General features: G+C 58.2%; 2 protein-coding genes across 2 annotated transcripts in view; both read right to left on the reverse strand.

Moving 5' to 3' along the window:
• Positions 1–468: 468 nt before the first annotated feature.
• LOC119089925 (uncharacterized) lies at positions 469–3,349 on the reverse strand. Its single transcript, XM_037212729.1, has 4 exons — positions 3,261–3,349; positions 2,456–2,637; positions 945–1,078; positions 469–526 (listed from the first exon to the last, which is right to left on the reverse strand). The coding sequence occupies exons 1-4, from the start codon at positions 3,313–3,315 to the stop codon at positions 469–471; spliced, it is 429 nt and encodes a 142-aa protein (XP_037068624.1). The 5' UTR covers positions 3,316–3,349.
• A 9-nt stretch (positions 3,350–3,358) lies between these two features.
• Positions 3,359–18,212, reverse strand: part of LOC119089926 (DOMON-like domain-containing protein nahoda) — a gene marked incomplete at its 3' end in the record, with an annotated part of 37,875 nt that continues 23,021 nt past the window's right edge. Inside the window, exons 5-14 of the mRNA XM_037212730.1 lie at positions 17,385–17,515; positions 13,884–13,981; positions 12,960–13,089; positions 11,991–12,334; positions 10,240–10,540; positions 9,533–9,775; positions 8,540–9,144; positions 8,107–8,248; positions 4,094–4,325; positions 3,359–3,455 (exon numbers count right to left, since the gene is read on the reverse strand). Of these exons, the coding sequence (XP_037068625.1) occupies positions 3,359–3,455; positions 4,094–4,325; positions 8,107–8,248; positions 8,540–9,144; positions 9,533–9,775; positions 10,240–10,540; positions 11,991–12,334; positions 12,960–13,089; positions 13,884–13,981; positions 17,385–17,515 (2,323 nt within the window). The remainder of the gene's footprint in view (positions 3,456–4,093; positions 4,326–8,106; positions 8,249–8,539; positions 9,145–9,532; positions 9,776–10,239; positions 10,541–11,990; positions 12,335–12,959; positions 13,090–13,883; positions 13,982–17,384; positions 17,516–18,212) is intronic.

Genomic DNA, 18,212 nt, shown 5'->3' on the forward strand with positions numbered 1-18,212 from the left:
GCCCCCGGGTGTCCAAGTTAGCATCGGGACACAATCCAGGCTGACATCTGGACACGCATCGAACCCACGTCGGACAAGTCTCAAGTTCGTGTCGTGAGCACGCAACAATTCCGTATTTAGGCGCAGCGTGTCTGCGTTTGATCGCGTCGTCAGCTCGCACCGCGAAGACGTCGCCGTTCGTCGCGTGCTGAAGCCTGGCGGACGGCCCCCGACGGGGCAGGGAAGCCGACCCATTGAGCAACTCCGGGGGAGCGGACGGCCCCCGGCACGGTCCGGGCGACTCGCGCGGTAGCCCGCCGCAAGAGTGCCTAGCTCACCGTCCCGACGGTCCCGCGCGGCGAGTGAGCCGCCGCCGTCCTCTAATACTCGCTCTCAATTAGTCACGCCACAATAGCCGAGCTGCACTGGACCGTGACGAAAGCCCCGGAGGAGGACAGGGCCGTCACGCGGCAGAGCCGTGCCTCGCGCTCACGCCGGCGCCGTCCCTTCCGCCAAACCCCGCGCCGGGAGAGCGAGCGGCGGTCGCCTGCCGAGGCGTGGTCCGCGGACCGCCCGCGGTGCGGCGGACGCTCGCCGGTCCGGCCAACGCCGCTCTGTAGACCGCAGCTTCCGACGCGCCGAACCTCCCCTCCCCTCCCCACCCCCTAGCTAACGCGTCAGCGACCCGGCTCGGGCCGGGCCGGCTCACTGCTGCTTGCTATAGGTCCACGTAGGACTCGCACCACCTCGCCCGAGAGTACTTGCGCTGGCTGGGCATGAAGTAGAAGTCGGGCGCGGCGGCGCCGGGCGCGCGCCGCTCGCCGCCCGGCTGGTAGCTGGCCGCCGAGAACTGGCTGGCCGGCCGCGGCAGGCTGTAGCTGGAGCGCGGCGCGCCGCCGGCCGGGCCCGAGCGCGGCCGCTGCAGCGAGCGCGTCTCGACCATCTGCGGCGGCGGCGGCGGCGGCGCCGGCTGGCCCGGCGGCGGGCCGCGGCTCTTGCTCGGCCGGCCAGTCGTCGCCGTGTCCGGCTCGAAGCTCTCGTAGCCGTAGTTGTTGTGCGCGGCCATGTCGCGCCAGGCCGAGCTGGTGATCAGGCGGTCCTGCGGCGCAGCGGGCGGGTTAGAGAGGGCGCTACCGTTGCCTGGACTCGACAGGTAGAGAAGAGCGGCACGAGAGGCATCAGAGAGGTGCACAGACGGTCACCGATACACAAGACGAGCTGGAGAGGACCACCGCCGACGGACACCGATACGCAAGAACGGGCTACAGAGGATACCATCTGGCTGTCGGCTGCTGCATATCTGGCAAGCTCACTAGATGAGCAGCAGCCGGCAGAAGTCAAAAAGGGCACCCCTGGTAGCGGATCTGGACCCACGCACACGAGCAAGCCGGTGGCGGAATCACGAAGGTGTCACTCGTATCATCTGGCAGAACTCACGCAAGGCAAAAATGCCGACAGGGGCGGGTTCGGTGAGGATATCGCCATCAAGGCGGCGTACACACTCCCAAAAACGGACTGGAAACAAACAGAATTCCAGCCTTCGACAGCGTTGATACGTAGCTGAACGACAGAAGGCACGAGGAAGCTCCATAAGCCTGTTCTCAGTGCAGTCGCCTAGCTTGTGCCGTGACGTGCTTTCAGTTCTTACGGATAACACGATCCTCTGGGTCGATCCTCACCTCTGGTGCAGCTAACTGCATGCTTATCTATGCCCACTAACTCTACCCGTCACCCAGCGTGTCTGCCCAACAGGCGGGCATGAAAGCAGTGCGAAGATGTGCTGAAGGGAGAAGTTACTCACAGGGCATTCAGAAAAACATGTAGGACTGAGCCGATACCTAGAGAGCAAGATGCACGGCGGTGAAATGTACGTCCTCGGGTGATGAGTACGCTGTGTCACCAAATGCAGCCAAGTGGAGACGCGACTACCAGCTCACGCACATTTAAGCTGATTTGCATTAGAAGTGTTCTTTTTTTGTGCCAGCGCGTTTCATACACCACGAAGAGGGCTAGATTCGAAACAAACACGGTCTCGATCTGGAAATTAATTTGAAATTGAGCGCTTCACTGCCCCTCCCCCGTCCATAAAGCATGCGCAGTGAGTGGCAAATGAGAAGTGCGTGGAATGGTAGCTTTGCTGTCTTCACCCAGGTGGCCAACACATGTGTTTCAAGGCGGCTTCAATTCAAGACAGGAGCGGAAGGCGGTGAGCATTGCCCGTCGGCCAGCAAACAAGACCGGCATCACATCCAGAGAGCGCTGAGTCGAACGGAGGCACAGCTCTGAGCGACGCTGCGCGGATCGGAGGCGCAGCTCTGAGCGGTGCCGTGCCGAGCAAAGGCGCAGCTCTGAGCGGCGCCGCGGCGAACAGAGGCGCTTCTCTGAGTGGCGCGTTGCCGCAGCAGAACGTCGCGCTGAGAGCAGACGCCGCGCTGGACGGAGCGCTGCTGCGGGCCCGGCCCGGTTGACTGCTGACCTTGCCGTGCGGCTTGGCCTGTGGCGGCGAGGCGCGCCGGTTCCTGGCCAGCGTGCAGGCCGCCTGCACGATGGCCAGCAGGATGAGCGCCGCCACGGCCGCCAGGATGATGTAGATCTTGATCAGCTCGCTGTCCCACTGCTCCTGCGGGATCGGGCCGTTGGCCTCCAGGCTGCGCGCCTCTGCGAAGAGCGGCGGCGCGGGCGGCGTCAACGTGCGATCCCGTGCTCCGTGACCGGCGCGGCGCCGGAGCACGGTGGCATGTCAGGTTGCCGGGGGCGGGGTATCCGCCTGACCCGGCGCCAGGACCGACCACAGAGGGCCGCAACAGGCTACCGTCGGAGCCAGCGGTCACAGCGGGTCTCGGGCGGCGTCAGGCTCGGCACACGCAGTGCACACAGGCGGCATAGTCGGCACGGAGCTCGCCTGGGCCGGCTGCAGACAGATGTTACTGCAGATGTTGGACATTGGCCGTGCGTTAACCGACTGCACACAGCGGTCACGCCCTTGCCACCTATCTCCCATTTGGGTTTGTGCCATCCACAGCTTCCTGACTCATGCAGTATCCAAAGACATGGTGTATGTCCATAATTATTACGACGCAAACCTTCATTCAAAAATATAATCTTAACGCGTATTATCTAAGTTTGGTTTTACAAAAGAAACCAAACCCGAACCCTTGTTACCGTTTAAGTACAAAGAAACCAACATAAAACGCTACTTGCCATAAGCTCAATAACACTACTTGCATCACGGATGTACGTGGGAGGCATGCCCGCACCAGGCCAGAGGCGCGTCTGCTCACCTTTCCTGGGTTGCACCACCAGGTACTGTGGGTTGACCTGCAGGTTGCCCACCATGCCGGTGGGCACCGACTCGGTGAGCACGGTCTCCACGGTTTCGCGGCTTCTCCTCGCCGCCCTCCACGCGCTTCAGCTCCTTAGCCATCCGCTTACGGTCCACCTGGACGCTCATGTGTGCCACCACGTTCCCGGAATCGCTAGTGAGCGAGGGGGGGGGGGAGTTACAGCGGGGCGGTAGGCACGGCATACGATGCGGCACTGCAACAGGACATGAGGACAAGGCACACGACACGGCACTGCAAACAGGGCATGAGGACACAGCGCCGCTGGCGACGGCCGGTCACACGGGGCGCAGGCGTATTTCAAAAGGTCGGCCTGTGTGTGTGGATTGAGGGTGGGGCACCACTACGGAGGCACATCTACGTATTGGTGAGTTGGAAATGCGTTTACAATAACGGGCAACAAGGTACTTTCGTCCTGTGATTTGGCGCCTCAAAGAAGCTGCTCTTAGACGTCAAAACACTTTTAAACTTAAATATACGGGACTCGTATGCATTACAACCATGACAGACGTGGAGTAGAGCTAGGAACTGCACGCTTCGCATTATAGACGGGCAGGGGGCACTGTCACAGAGCTCGTAACACCCCAGCAGCGTCGGGCACGCGTCACTGCCCGAGTAACCGCAGGACCTGGGAGCGCCTGTCCACGCGCCTCGCTCCTCGACCCGGGCGAGCCCGCCCACATCCCCACTCACTCCTCGAACCGCCCGACCCCGGCCCACTGATCAGCCCATTGACTCCCCCAGCCGGGCGACCCCGCCGGAAGACCACTCACTCCTGGAACTGCGTGACGCGGATTCTCTTCAGGCCGGGCACCGTCTCCAGCAGGGACATGACGTCACGCCGGATCCGCTCGCTCAGCACCTCGAACTCCTCGGACTCGGGCGTCGGCAGCATGTACGTGTCGCCGAGGCCGCGCAGCTTCAGCTCCACGTCGTACTCAACGTTGGGCGGCGGCGGCGGCGGCAGTGGCTTGCCGTCCTTGTCCAGCAGCGGCTCGAGGCTGGCTGAGGGGGCGACGGCGGGTCAGCGTCCGGCGGTCAGGAGCGGCAGACGGCGCCACCGGACCAGCGACCAGTCGCTCTCCTGGTGCCGACGCCAGTGTCGAGTACCGAAGCAAGTACCGACCCAAGTGTCGAGTACCGACGCAAGTCCCGACGCAAGTATCGACGCAAGTGTCGAGTACCAACACAAATACCGACAGACCACACTCAGACATCAGTGCATAATTTGTGCTCAGGCAGTGTTAACGCTCAAACTGTACGTCACGTAACGGAAATAGAGCAAAAAAAAACTGACGCACACTTGCTAGTCGTCACGTAGTGAGTTCATGTGTTCCACTTTGTGTTAAATATTCCCAGAGTGGATCGAAATGTCAGATCAAGTTTCTGACAGTATGACATTTAGTGTAAACAAAGGGCAACGTGCAAATTTATATTAAGCCTTTCCTCCACGGAACTGGCCGGGCCCTCGGCATGCGTAAATCGTGAGGGACTACCTCAGACGCACCAATTAAACTGAACGATATACGGAGACGAACTCAACGATGAGCAGTGACGTCAACACAGCCACCATGGTATCATGTACTACATGCACCCAATAATACCGAACCTTCTGGGAAGATGAAGAAAAGTTCAGTAAATACATCGTCCGAGAGGTCTCACCAAAATGCAGAATATTATTAGAGCCGTTATTACGAACGTTCCCAATCATTTCAGAGATTCGGAACACTTCGGTGAATCTTTTATCCATGGGAGCTTTTGGTGCGCAGCGTGCGGTCAGGAGCAATGCGATTTCTGCGACATTAAAAATATGATGCAGTGCTTGGTTGAAAAGTATACAGGAAGCATTGGATAGAAAAACTGGTTGGTACTAACCTTGGATTATGAAGAAGCCATCCTTAGATGCCGTACATCGAACAAATCAGCACATAATTTAGATACTCTCAATCAAATCTTTATTACCATGGAAACTTTCGCTCCATTAAGCATGATACATGACACTGGACTTTGATTATTACACAATACGTGATTCCTACGACACAGACAAATATTTGTTCGCAGAGCGCCTTACTACTGTAACTAATCTGCAGGCTCTCTCCGTTACACAAGTTAGATCTGACTCCCGCCCAATGACACAGCGGTGGTCGTATCTTGTACCTACACCAGCAGAGATAAGTGGTCACGTAGACAACACATAAAGCGACAAAAGACCCGGATAGCGCCGCCCAATGGGAGTCGCTCGCGTGACAGTTTGTAAATAAAATGCGCAAAGCTGTTGCGTTTGTCCTCTAGCCTGAGCTCGACAAAATGAGGTTTAGGTATCTGCCCCCGCTCCCGCTCCCGCTCCCGCCTCCCGGGACCTGGGATCGCGGTTCGACAGATGTGGCATGCAAAAGAACGCTGCTAGTACACAAGTGGGCGAAAACCAGCTCCATGCTCCACCACCCCGATCTCCCACCACGCACAGTGCTGAAACTGAACACCGCCGGACGTGCTGGTAAATGCCAGGCGCAGCTCCTAGTCCAGCGTGGCTGGGAAAACGCTGCAGCACGACCTTAAGGGCATCAGGTGCGGACGACCGCCGAGAATAACACAGCGACATATGGCAAGCTACTAAAACTGCTAACATTACCTAAGTGGTGCACGGCACGAACAATAAACACACGTAGTGGGAAGCTCACAGCTTTTGGACGCAATTATTTCGACACATCACCCCGTTCTGGCACCTACCCGTGTCACGAGGCCGGTAGCAGGAACCGCACCTGACCACGGGAACTACAATCGCCCGAAGGTACGCCTAGCTGTTGTGGCCGGCTAGGTCATTGTAAACTCCCCACCCTCCGACGGCTTTCCTTTCCGCGATTATGCAGGCATGGGCGCGTTGCTACGTGGCATTATGATTCTGGTGTGAATTACTGAGGTCTCTATTCCTGCTGCCGTTGTGCCCTATATCGGTATAATAATCTGCTAAGCTGCTGACTGTGACAAACTTTTGTGCGAAACCGTTACAGCCGGCCGTCCCCAGGGTGGATGACCGACAGAACCCGACGCGATGAGGACGGCCCACCCCACCCGAAGGGCCCGCCTCGTAGGGCCTAGTGCGCGAACGCGAGAAGGAGGAGGGCGGCCGCACAGAGGGCGCTGGCGGCTGCGGCGGCCGGCCGCGGCGTGGCGCCACTGTCGCCCTGATGTCTGCCCAGCTGCGGCCCGACTGCAACGACACACAGAGCAGAGGCCGTCACCGCGGGCGCGCCGCCTGCCGCCGCCGGCGCGGGAGGGACAGCGCCGCCACGTGCCCAGCCCCCGACAGAGCCGGCGCCGCGTGCTGCGCAGGCGCGCAGGCGCCGGACAGGTGAGGGCCAACCCGACCCGGCCAGGCGCCCCAAGTCCAGCTCGCTACGACAGAAACACGCGAAGAGAGTCACCAGACGCCGCGGCGTGAGGAGGGTCAGGGGGTCATGCTCTCCCCCTGCGGCCGGCGGCCGTCCTCCACCGGTCAAAGGTCAGACTGAGGTCAAGAGAAGTGCCGGCTGGGTCGGCCAGCCAAAGTCGAATCACCATCACCGCCCATTGTTATCCCAGCTGCCAGCCTCGCCACCTTGCGTATGCTTCCAAAGGTCACCTGCCGTCCGGGTACGACAAACAGGCTTCTGGCCGCCCTCCAGCACACGCCGGGCAGGCTCTAGGCCATCCTCACACACCGGACATGACGAAGGGCTTAGTGTTGCGCAAACGCGTCACGTAAGACCATCTCCGCTGTGCTCCCGCTGGCTACATGGGAAAGAATAGCCTGTGCCCCCTAAGGCATGAAAAATTTATGCACAGGCGAAGGAACGCCTCAACAAGGGGATGCCAAGACCAATTTTGGGAACACTTTAATGCGTCGGCATGTGTTGGTCATGTTTTAATACCGAGCCCTGCCGAGTAAATGTTCGGTATTTCCGGAAACTGGGGGTGCCATGGGACCCACTGCTCCCCCACCAGCCACAATTCCAACGCCTATAAAGTTAAGGGCCTTTGCATTTGACTCTCATTGTCATACGTACAGAACATCATTAAAATGTCAATAGGTCACAATGTTCGGCGCAGGAATGTTTCAGTGTGTTGGTTTATGTTGCGAACATGTGATACGTTCGTGCAAAACGTTCGACGAAAAAGCCCTACCGCCACGATTTCTGGAAAATATTGATTTCTGCATTAACTTTTCCATTTACGTATGTACAATCATATCTTATGTATCATCATAGATATGCGTGACGAAATATGTACACATCTGCGTGTATGCTGTGTAATATTGCTCGAAAAAGGCATGTACGAATATATTTGATTCTATCGAACGTGCCAAGCACTAAGCGTCAGCTTTGGGCTTCCAATAAAAATGCCACAGAAGATTTGTTGCATAGACGAAAACAGTGCCTCGGTAACTGGAAGCATCCATTCCACAAAATAATATTTCCGGGCGTTTTTATGCTCCCGGGTAGATCACTAGGCAACAGTAAGATCCCTGTTCCACGTAACGATGCATTAATTGCAGCGCAGACGCCGCTCGGCTCCTCTTCGCCTGTGACGTCACCTTTTCCCACGAGAAAGCCGCCAGGTGATGGATCGTGCGGCTAGGTCATGAAGAGGGCATGACCTCCATGAACTAAGGTCACGTCACGTTGGTCGTGGACGGCGCCGGCCGCAGGAGAGAGATGGACAGACAGAGAGATAGAAACAATGGGAACAGTGCAACTGACAGACAAATGTCGAAGACGGCCTGTCGGGCCTCCGCAATGGTACTCACCACACGACTTGATGCAGATCTTCTCGGAGGAAACGATCGGCGTCTGCTTGTGTTTCGCGAATCGCTTCGAAGAGCGCAAGAAGTTGCCGCCCTTGATCGGGAAGAGCATGTAGAGGCACTGGTCGTCCGTGAAGGACACGTCCTGGAGAGGGACGGGGCATGAGACAGAGTGGGGTCACGTGGTGCCCCATGGATGCTCAGCTGGGGATCGGTCCCACCTGTTTTTTTTTTGTCTAAGGAAAGAAACACAAAGAAGGGCGCTTTCAGACAGCACACCCAAACCGGCCTGAGAGCACTGGCTGAGCGTGGCTCGCCATCCACTCATCAGAGAGAGCGATTATCGAACAACGCTGACGATTTTCCCGCGCCGCCTCCCCGGCACACCTTGCGTGTCGCGTCCCACGCCCTCGCATCACGCCGGGCGGCCGCTCACCTTGGCGTCAGTGGTCCGGCGCGGCCGGATGAACGAGAACTCCTGGCGTCCGTCACGCAGCGAGCCCGTCTTGTTGAAGATGTCCTGGCGCGAGTCGGTGATGGGCGGCAGGTGGCCCGAGAGCCAACCGGCGAGCACGAGCGGCCGGCCGGAGCCGGCCACGAAGCCCAGCACCACGTCGCTGGACGGCATGTTGGGCGTGCGCGAGAAGCCGACCCCCGTCCAGTGCTCGTCCGAGTCGCTCTGCACGGTGAAGCGCACCTCGTCGCTCGCCTCCAGCAGCTCCCAGCGCACGGCGTACTCGCAGTCGGCCGTGTCCATGCTGCAGCTCGGCGGCCAGCGCCACTCGGCGCCGCAGAAATCGTAGGCACGCGGCGACAGTTCCTGCGTGCTGCCGCCCTCCAGGAAGTCGATGGACGCCACGCCGCGCTGCTGCCCGCTGCCGTGGTACTTGACCTCGTCCGGCCGGTAGAAGTTGGGCACGGACGAGCTGCCCGCCTCCAGGCCCGACTTGGGCCGGTGCATGTAGTCGCCCGACTGCTGGCCGCGAGCCCAGATGACGTGCATCAGGTCCTTCTCGATGGCGTGGTCGGTCGGCTCGGACGCTGTGGCGAGGGGGCGGTGCTGGTCAGAAGGCGTTCGGCTGGCCGGTGTGAAACGGGCGAGTCACACGCCCACAGGACCAGTATTTGCGCGCTCGGGCCGGTCGATGACGGTGCAAAGTCGGCACCATGACGCACGGCACATCACGCAGAAAGCCGCAAGATGCCATTCACTGTCGAGGTGCTTTAGCAGACTGTGTCCCAAGGATAGTCTAGACAGAGCGAGCGAGCGAGCCTGCCAGAACTCAGCTTGTCGAACCTGTCCGAACGACCCTTATGTCTCGGCAAACAAATGCAACAGGCCACACTCAGGTAAAGCGCGCTACCTCCGCCAGCCAAGGCTACCGGGACGCGGCGATCGCGCTCCAGCCGATCCGGCGCCCGCCCTTACCGTCCAGCTTGCGGCGGAACGCGACGGTGGTGATGCCGTCCTCCTCGTAGGCCATGCTGCCGGTGAGGCTGCCGCTGCCGCCCCAGAACTCGTCGCGCCGCGGCGTGGAGCGGTCGCGCGTGTAGTAGTCGTCGACGCGGCCAAAGTTGCCCCGCGCGCGCCCCAGCACGATGTCCGTGCAGTCCATGGCGTGGAAGTCACCGCCTGGGTAATAGCCCACGCGAGGGAGGTTGACCTGCTTGGCTGGAGCGGAGAGCGGGGATGTCAGCGTCCTCGGGAGCGGCGGCCAGGTAGCATACAGCTCCACAGTTTCGGGCGTTGAAGGGGCTTCCGAAAGGGGCAGGACTGTCTTTAGACCTCCAGTTGCATGATCAGATCTCGAAAACGAAGCGGAACGAAACAAAAAAAAAAACACAAACTCGCCGCGACCATGGTCGATCTTTGTTCAGGTTATTACTTAGCGCCAAATACAAGGCAGTTATAAAAACTGTGGACGTGGTCGACTTAAAGGGTTAAGTATAATTCCATCAATTTGCACAGAGGAATTGCCATCCTACTGCATGTACACTTTTGGAACAGGAAATATCGCCGGGGTACGTCCGGGAAGATTAATGCAATGCTCAGAAACGGGTGTAATGAAACAATACGAAACGATTACAGTGTGAGTTACTTGGAATCACTTCACGTTTAACTGTCAATGTGCTTACGTTTTCTGTCTGATTTGGACGGTTCGGGTTCACTCTTGGGTTCAGGCTCGCTGTTTGGCTCGGGCTCGCTATTTGGCTCGGGTTCACTGCTTGGCTCGGGTTCACTGCTTGGCTCGGGTTCGCTGCTGGGCTCAGGCTCGCTGTTGGGCTCTGGTTCGCTGGTGGGCTCAGGCTCGCTGCTGGGCTCGGGCTCGCTGCTGGGCTCAGGCTCGCTGTTGGGCTCTGGCTCGCTGCTGGGCTCAGGTTCGCTGCTGGGCTCGGGCTCGCTCGTCGGGTTTGGTTCACCATGGGTCTGACGCTTCTGTCGAGTAATCACCTCTGATTGCCCTGAAAGTGCGTGGCTTATGTTACTTCTCCCAGGAATTAGTCAAACACAAGCGATGTGCCGTGATCAAATGAACCAGGTGAGTTAAAAGGCTACACGCTCATTAAGACAAGTTTTAAACACACAGCCATGCTCGCAGCAATACAGATTTCAATGGAATGTAAATAATCGTAACAAAAACGCACTCAGCCCAAAACCAACTACCTTACCATAGACTAGTTTAAATATGCGAGAACTTTGTGTTATTTTGGTGAGTCATGCTTGTCGGGATGTCAAAAGGGTGCTTAGGTAGATTCAGGCTGGATTACGTACTTTTACAAAGTGTGCTTCATCAAAGCCAGCCCAACGAGAATTTGCAGTAACGGGCTTTTGCTGGCAGCTGACTTCAGATGATGAACGCGTAACTAATGGATGCGAGAGATCGCAGCTAGTTATGAATCTAACTGAGCATTGCACAGATGGTCGAGGCTTCATTCACTGCCACCGGCAACTATAATCTCGCGCCTCATGCTTTTAATGTCGTTGTGAATTTGGCCAGTTAACTGTTCTGTCGCCGCGTCAGCAGTCTCTCCTGCAGGCGGAGGTGCCGACCCGGCGTCAGTGGGATCTGGCCGCGGCCGCTGGTGGCAGCGTCTACCGGCGCCAGGAGTCGGCCGGCTCCCGGCCGGGCACGCTGTCACCACGCTCGGCCGTGACCAGCCACAGACGTCAGAGGGCAAGCCGTATGTACAAAACCCCTGCACATACCTGTCGCCGACTACAGAGCGCGGACGTGCAGTGAGAGGGGCCTCTGGGTTAGGCTACGAGAACCGGTCCAGCTGGAGAGGGTCTGAGAGCAGCCGCAGGGAGGACAGCGAGCCGTGTCCTCCCGGCCGTCGCCGACGCCGCCGGCACCGGCCGACGCCTCCTCCGGGTCTGTGGTGCTACCGCAGCCTTCCATAGTCGGGTGAGTGGCCGCAGGCAATCGTCGGTCGACGCATGCTCCGACAGGGGCCGGTCACTTACCGTCGGTGCGCAGTCGCAGCTGATCGGCGGCGGCGGCGCGGGCGGCCGGCGGCGTGCCGCGCGTCCTCCACGCCTTGCGCTGGCTCCGGAACCCACCGGACCTGAACTTATCCATCCGTGAATTACCTGACGACGCCTCCTGCTTCACGTCTTCGGCCTGAGGCTCGGGTTCGGCCGTGGGCTCACTCGCGGGCTCCGGTTTGCTCTTGGACTCCGGCCCAGTGTGGTGGTCGTGCTCGCCCGTAGGCTCGGGCTCACTGCTGGGCTCGGGTTCGCTGCTGGGTTCGGGTTCGCTGCTGGGCTCGGGCTCACTGCTCGGCTCGGGCTCGCTACTCGGCTCGGGCTCGCTGCTCGGCTCGGGCTCGCTGCTCGGCTCGGGCTCGCTGCTCGGCTCGGGCTCAGGTTCGCTGCTGGGCTCGGGCTCGCCGCTCGGCTCGGGCTCAGGCTCGCTGCCGGGCTCAGGTTCGGGCTCGGGCTCACTGCTGGGCTCGGGCTCGCTGCTGGGCTCAGCCGCGGACTGCCCGTAGGAGCCGCTGTTGCGCGCCGACGCCGTCCCCGTCTCCTCGATGGCCGGGAACCGCTTGCACGAGGCGTCCAGGCTGCCGGGCCGCCAGCCGACGGCGGCGTAGCTGACGCCGCGCACCTGCATCACCATCTCGATCTCTGAGACTTCGGGCAGCACGCGCCAGTACAACGTGTACTCGGGTGACATCTCCCGCTTCTGGTACAGGCCGAAGTTGGTGATCTTCTTGCGCATGCCCGCCGCTGGAAACAAGCCGGCGGTGAGAACGGTTCGTGACGGGGGAGGCGGAGGGGGGGGGAGGGGGGCACCGACTGACGTCAACGGTACAGGTCGGCGTAGCGGAAAGACCAGCCAAAACAGTCCGGATCGTGTACCCACCCAGATTACTGGCAGGGCCGGACTGTGCACTCACCGGGTCACTAGCAGTCCGGACCGTGCGCCCACCCAGATCACTGGCAGGGCCGGACCGTGCAGTCACCCGGGTCATTAGCAGTCCGGACCGTGCGCCCACCCAGGTCACTGGCAGGGCCGGACCGTGCGCCCACCCACGTCACTGGCAGGGCTGCTCTCATCCACGCTCTCAGCTCGAACAGACCGACTGGTACACAATATGTCTAGGCCAAAAGCAGCTGGAACATGGAGCCCCAGGAACCAAAAATAAAATGCATAGATTTACGATGAACGATTGAAATGAAGAGAAATATTTAGGGACGGAGGGCCATGGCCATACCAAAACATAAAAAAGCAAAACAAAAGAAAACAAAAACGAAGAAGCGCGGTCAATCGCATAATCCAAACAAAAGACGCTGCGCAGAGAGCAACTGGCCAACGGAGGACATCAGCTGATGTCAATAAGCATTGTCTTACGGTTCCTCTGAGCGCAATCCTTTCCAAAGAAGCCCAGCCTGCAGAAGCACTGCTTCTTCGGGTAGGTGGTAGCAGCGAGGTCTATGCATTTGCCGTACGTCCCGCAATGTGAGTCTTGCTCACATTCATTCTGAAGCAGACATAACAGACATATTTGAGAAGCAGTAGGTGCATAGTCGATAGATATGTTGGACGCAGATGCAGACGTATATCGGACGTAAGATGTGTACCATACATATCAGATCGGCATCCTAGTCATATCAAGCGCGTTATACCAGCATACCAGCTAATGAGATATACTATATGGATGCACTGCTGCCAGCGAAGGATTCCACAAACATGAAACCAGGGAGCGTTAATCATAGTCTACGTACTAGGCTGATGCAAAAACTAAATTGCACATGACCTAAAATCCTTAACATGTTATAATGTGAGCCTGCACACAAAGTGCAGCAAGTTTCTGCCGCAACCTAAAGCTACGGCCAGCACAGGTCGGAGAAACGCTTCTAGTAAAAGTAGACACATTAAAACAAACGTCGGCAGCGCGTTCCGCGCGCGCGCGCGGTCGTCAAAACACGGTTGAGATCCGGGGAGAGTGAATCCAGCAGGCAGCTCGCCGCGGCGGCGAACAATGGCGAAGAGCGCCCTCAAAAGTCGCACGCCTCAAGGCGAAACCGCTGCCCATTAACCCGCACCGAACGAGTCGGCGCGTGGCCCATAGGCGTCCGAGGCGCAAACAAACATTACGACCTCGCGCGCCGCGCTCCCAGAGAAATTGCACGATTCCGGAGGTTGCACACGAGGGCGAGAGCATCACCTGCACCGTGAACACCGTGCACGCTGCACGTAACGGTGCATTGTTGTGGCAACCGTGTGGGAGGATTCCGAGGTCTGCCCGCTAAGCCGGGCGGGAGAGGGGCTCACCGAGAATTGGCAGCGTTCGCCATAGGAGCGGCGGTCGCAGCGGCACCGGCCGAACGAGGCGCGCCCATGGCCGTTGCAGTCCTCCCGATAGTCGTTCCCTGCGACGAACCAGCGCCGGTCAGTCACATCAGAGCTAGTTGTCGCATCAGCACCCGTCAGTCAAATCAGCACCCGCCAGTCACATAAGCTCCGGTGGGTCACATCATCGGCCGCCAGTCACACCAGCACCCGCCAGTCAAATCAGCACCCGCCAGTCAAATCAGCATCCGCCAGTCACATAAGTGCCGGTCGGTCACATCATCGCCCGCCAGTCACATCAGCACCCGCCAGTCACATCAGCCCCCTCCAGTCATATCAGTACCCGCCAGTCATATCAGTACCCGCCAGTCATATCAGTACCCGCCAGTCATATCAGCACCTGTCAGTCACATCAGCACGCGCCAGTCACATCAGCACCCGCCAGTCATATCAGTGCCCGCCAGTCATACCAGTGCTCTCCAGTCACATCGCACCCGCCAGTCAAATCAGCACCCGCCAGTCACATAAGCGCCGGTCGGTCATTCAGCGCCCGCCAGTCACGTCAGCACCCGTCAGTCACATAAGCGCCGGTCGGTCACATCAGCACCCGCCAGTCACATCAGCACCCGCCAGTCACATCAGCACCCGTCAGTCACATAAGCGCCGGTCGGTCACATCATCGCCCGCCAGTCACATCAGCACCCGCCAGTCACATCAGCACCCTCCAGTGATATCGCACCCGCCAGTCACGTCGCACCCGCCAGTCATATCAGTAGCCGCCAGTCACATTAGCACCCGTCAGACAAGTCAGCACCCTCTGTCACATAAACACCCATCAGCCAAATCAACAGTAGTTAGGCAATCACATCAGCACTAGTCAGTTACATGAGCACCTGCCAGGAACGTCACCAATGATCAGCGTCCGTCAGTCACATCAGCAGAGACAGCCGGTGAACTGATTACCAGTGTTCAACACCGTTCCAAATAAGGGGATTTCTGGGGCAATTCGTAGCGTGCTGATGCGCTCGGCATACCTTTGGTCCACAAAAGGCGAGGATCTGGCCTAACTGGGCAACTGTCTGAGCCAAGCGCGCTCTCCGGCTCAAACACCTGTGCCCAACTCAAACAAATATCCTCCCGTCTTCCTGAGGTATGTGTGATGCCACAGACAAGCCGAGAGCCGCCTCCCTGCGGGCGCCCGCTCCCCAGATCTTCGTCATCTCGGCAGCCGGCCGAGGCGTCTCCAGCAGGCCGTGCCGGGGGCCGGCCGGCGCGGCCTTCGCTCTGTCGGCCGGCCACTTTCTCCGGCCGGCAGCAGCCGGAGCCGCCGCGGTCGGCGGTCCGTCGGCGTCGCAGCCGTCGCCGTCGCGGCACGTCCCCCTGACATCACGGGCACGTGGCCGCAGCGGGCTCCGCGGGAGGATCTGGCGACGTTTCGTCGAAGAGGGAGTGTAGAGCGCGCGCCATAGCTGAGATTTTGCGGCCGAAGCAACGCATGACGGCGTGGAGCGCCGTGGAATGTCGGCCATTCAGCTGCGTCCCGCCAGCGCCCACACGGGAGTCGTCCCGCTTCTCAAAGCCGGTTGGATGACAGCACCATTCTTGTCCTTGAAAATTCCCGCCGAAGATTCACGCAATCAAATGTGCCAGCTGAATGTTCCCCCGTTGCTCCAGAGACAGTCACACAGAAACAAGTTATCAAACATCTGTAAACTTCTCAAGCCAGATGCGAACTTCATACGCATTGCAAAGCAATGAACGAAATCGGTAAAACAATGTGCGTGCATTGAGTAATTAATCACTTGCAATGTTTCAAGGTTGACCAGTGCGAAATACCGCAACAAGCCTAAGAACGAACAGAGCTCACCGAAAAACTGTCCCCATAGATCTCCAAATGCCTCCAATGGACTCCTCCGCGCAGCGTCGCGGCCGGAGCAAATTGAGCTAGCCGAAGAAATTGTTCCCATGAGATCTTCTCATCCCGCAAGGACACAAGGTGCACAGTCTAGAGCACTGAACAAAAATTTCGGAGACTGATACGAGATTGGAGCCAACGAAACCAAGTGCAGCTTGTTCAGTGTTAGTGTACGACTCGAAAGTATAACCAATGATTCGTCATCTTTCTGTTCTTCAGCACAAGCACTCTGTTGCTGCAGACGTAGACGTAAATGTCATGCGCAGCTCTACCTTCTGTGTTCAGATCACCAAATGCTCAAAGCGGGTGGAAATTTCTGCGGTCAAATAATACGCATGCAATCTGCGGCAACCTGCTTTTACTCTCAAAAATTGCATGCATCAGTCATGCATACTTCTTTTAGGCTAGTCCTCAGGCCAAGTGAGTTTTAGCTTCGGCTATCGGAAAAACCAGGGTTGAGAGGATCACACTACCATAATAACACCCTGTGCCAGGCACAGCGCCATCCCTGCAACCGCTAATTACAGCCTAGTGCATGTCACAGCAGATGATGACAGCACCTTAAAAGCGTTGCGTGGTTCAATTTGCAAAGGGTTTGCATGCATAATTCATGACGAGAATTTTTCTGCAACACAGCATGTTGGATTTGATGATAAATTATGCATGCTACAGTTCGTAAAATGTGTATCTAAATACGCTTAATAAATACGCACATTAAATACCTAAATTATACAACACAACTTGCCGCAAAGAGACGGTATTTGACTAAAATGAGTTTATGTGGAGTCCGAAATTATCTAGCCTGCCCGCAAGGTTTTACAAATCAAAGAATTCATCGCAGTTCGGCGTAATGCATACCTATAGCAACAGGCACGTGGGCATAAAAAAGCGAAGGTTTACATCGGAACGTGGAGCAAGATAAAAACACGAAAGGTCCAATAGAGACCTCCCTCACCACATGCATGGCGCAACAAAACAGAATGTGTACACGATTCGCGATCACCGCGCATGGGAGCGCAGCTGATCTGCACAAAAACGCCGCGTTCGCCACCAACCACACAGGGCGCGTCTTGCTGATTACATAATGGTCTTACAAACAGCGTGTGGTGAGCACCACTGAGGCGCCGCAGACCGCTGGGGCCGCGGACCATTGAGGTCACAGACGACTGAGGTTACAAATTCCCCACGACCGACGCACGATCCACCAAAAACCCGCGGCAAGCCCGAAACGAGCCGCTAACTCGCGACATTCAGCCCGAGACCAAGACACCACACGCGAAGTTACGACATTCACAGATCAGTGAGCAGCACGGCAGGCGACCATGCTCCCGTGTGTTCTAGCGCCGACCGTGACGTCACATATTCGTTCAGTGCACGGCCCTGACCCACCTGCGCGGTCTCCCAACGCTCCGCACGATCCGCACGCGCCCTTCCCGACCTCCCCACTGCGCCATGTGTGTACTCCTCTCAAGACTCTCCTCTGCTCACAATTGGCGCTGCAAACACTCGCTGGCCTGCCTGGGTGGCCGCCACTCAAAGAGAGTGCCCACCGGCGTTGGCTCGCTCACCAATGATGTCGACGTCGGCGCAGCTCCAGAACTGGTACTTGTCGCCGAACTCCCTGGCCTGGCGCATCAGGCGGATGGAGCAGTCGAGGCACTCAACCCCCTCCGGCATGGTCACCCTCTGGGTCTGGGCGCTGCCGGCGAGCGGGGCGACCAGGTCAAAAGCCGGCCCACGACAGGCGGCCCCCCGGCAGACGGGGCACCGAAGGCCATCCCAGCATACGACGGAGAATCTCACAGAACACTGCCAAGAGTTCCACCACACGCTGAGACGAGTCTCAGGACGCATTATGACGAATCTCAGGACACATTGTGACGAATCTCAGGACACATTGCGGCGGGTCTCAGGGCGCATTATGACGAGCTCCAGGGTACATTGTAACGAGTCCCGGGATGCATTGTGGCGAGTCCCAGTGTACATCGTGACGTGTCCCGGGATGCATTGTGATGAGCCTCGGGACCTACTATGACGAGTCCCAGGAGTCCCAGGGTACAAAGTGACGAGTCCAGGGTACATTGTGGCGTGTCCCAGGGGCATTGTGACTAGTCTCAGGGCGCCTGGTCACGAGTCTCGGAGCGCATCGTGATAAGTCTCATAACACATTCATAGCAATATTCCAGGGCAGCCCATGACCATTCTGGGCTGCTGATAGCTTGATGTCTTGCAAGAGCACGTGCTGTCTACAATCAGAATATCAAGTCGAGATGCGGGTTGCTGTGAATGTGAAGGTCCATGGCATTACAAGAGACTTGATATCGGTGTCAGTCGTGCTCCGTCTATGACCCCCGAGAGGACGACGATGTCAATGAGGGACGGGCTGGTGGAGAAGC

This window comes from Pollicipes pollicipes, unplaced genomic scaffold (genome assembly GCF_011947565.3).
Source record: "Pollicipes pollicipes isolate AB1234 unplaced genomic scaffold, Ppol_2.1 Scaffold_3087;HRSCAF=3621_pilon_pilon_pilon, whole genome shotgun sequence".
NCBI lineage: Eukaryota > Metazoa > Arthropoda > Thecostraca > Pollicipedomorpha > Pollicipedidae > Pollicipes > Pollicipes pollicipes.

Coding starts and splice junctions, on each gene's coding strand:
- LOC119089925 (XM_037212729.1), bottom strand. CDS start 3,315: ATGGTGGGCAACCTGCAGGTCAACCCACAGTACCTGGTGGTGCAACCC. Junction 1,079..2,455: donor AGGCCAAGCCGCACGGCAAG/GTCAGCAGTCAA, acceptor GCTGCGCCGCAG/GACCGCCTGATCACCAGCTC. Junction 527..944: donor CCGCCGCCGGGCCAGCCGGC/GCCGCCGCCGCC, acceptor ACGCCTCGGCAG/GCGACCGCCGCTCGCTCTCC.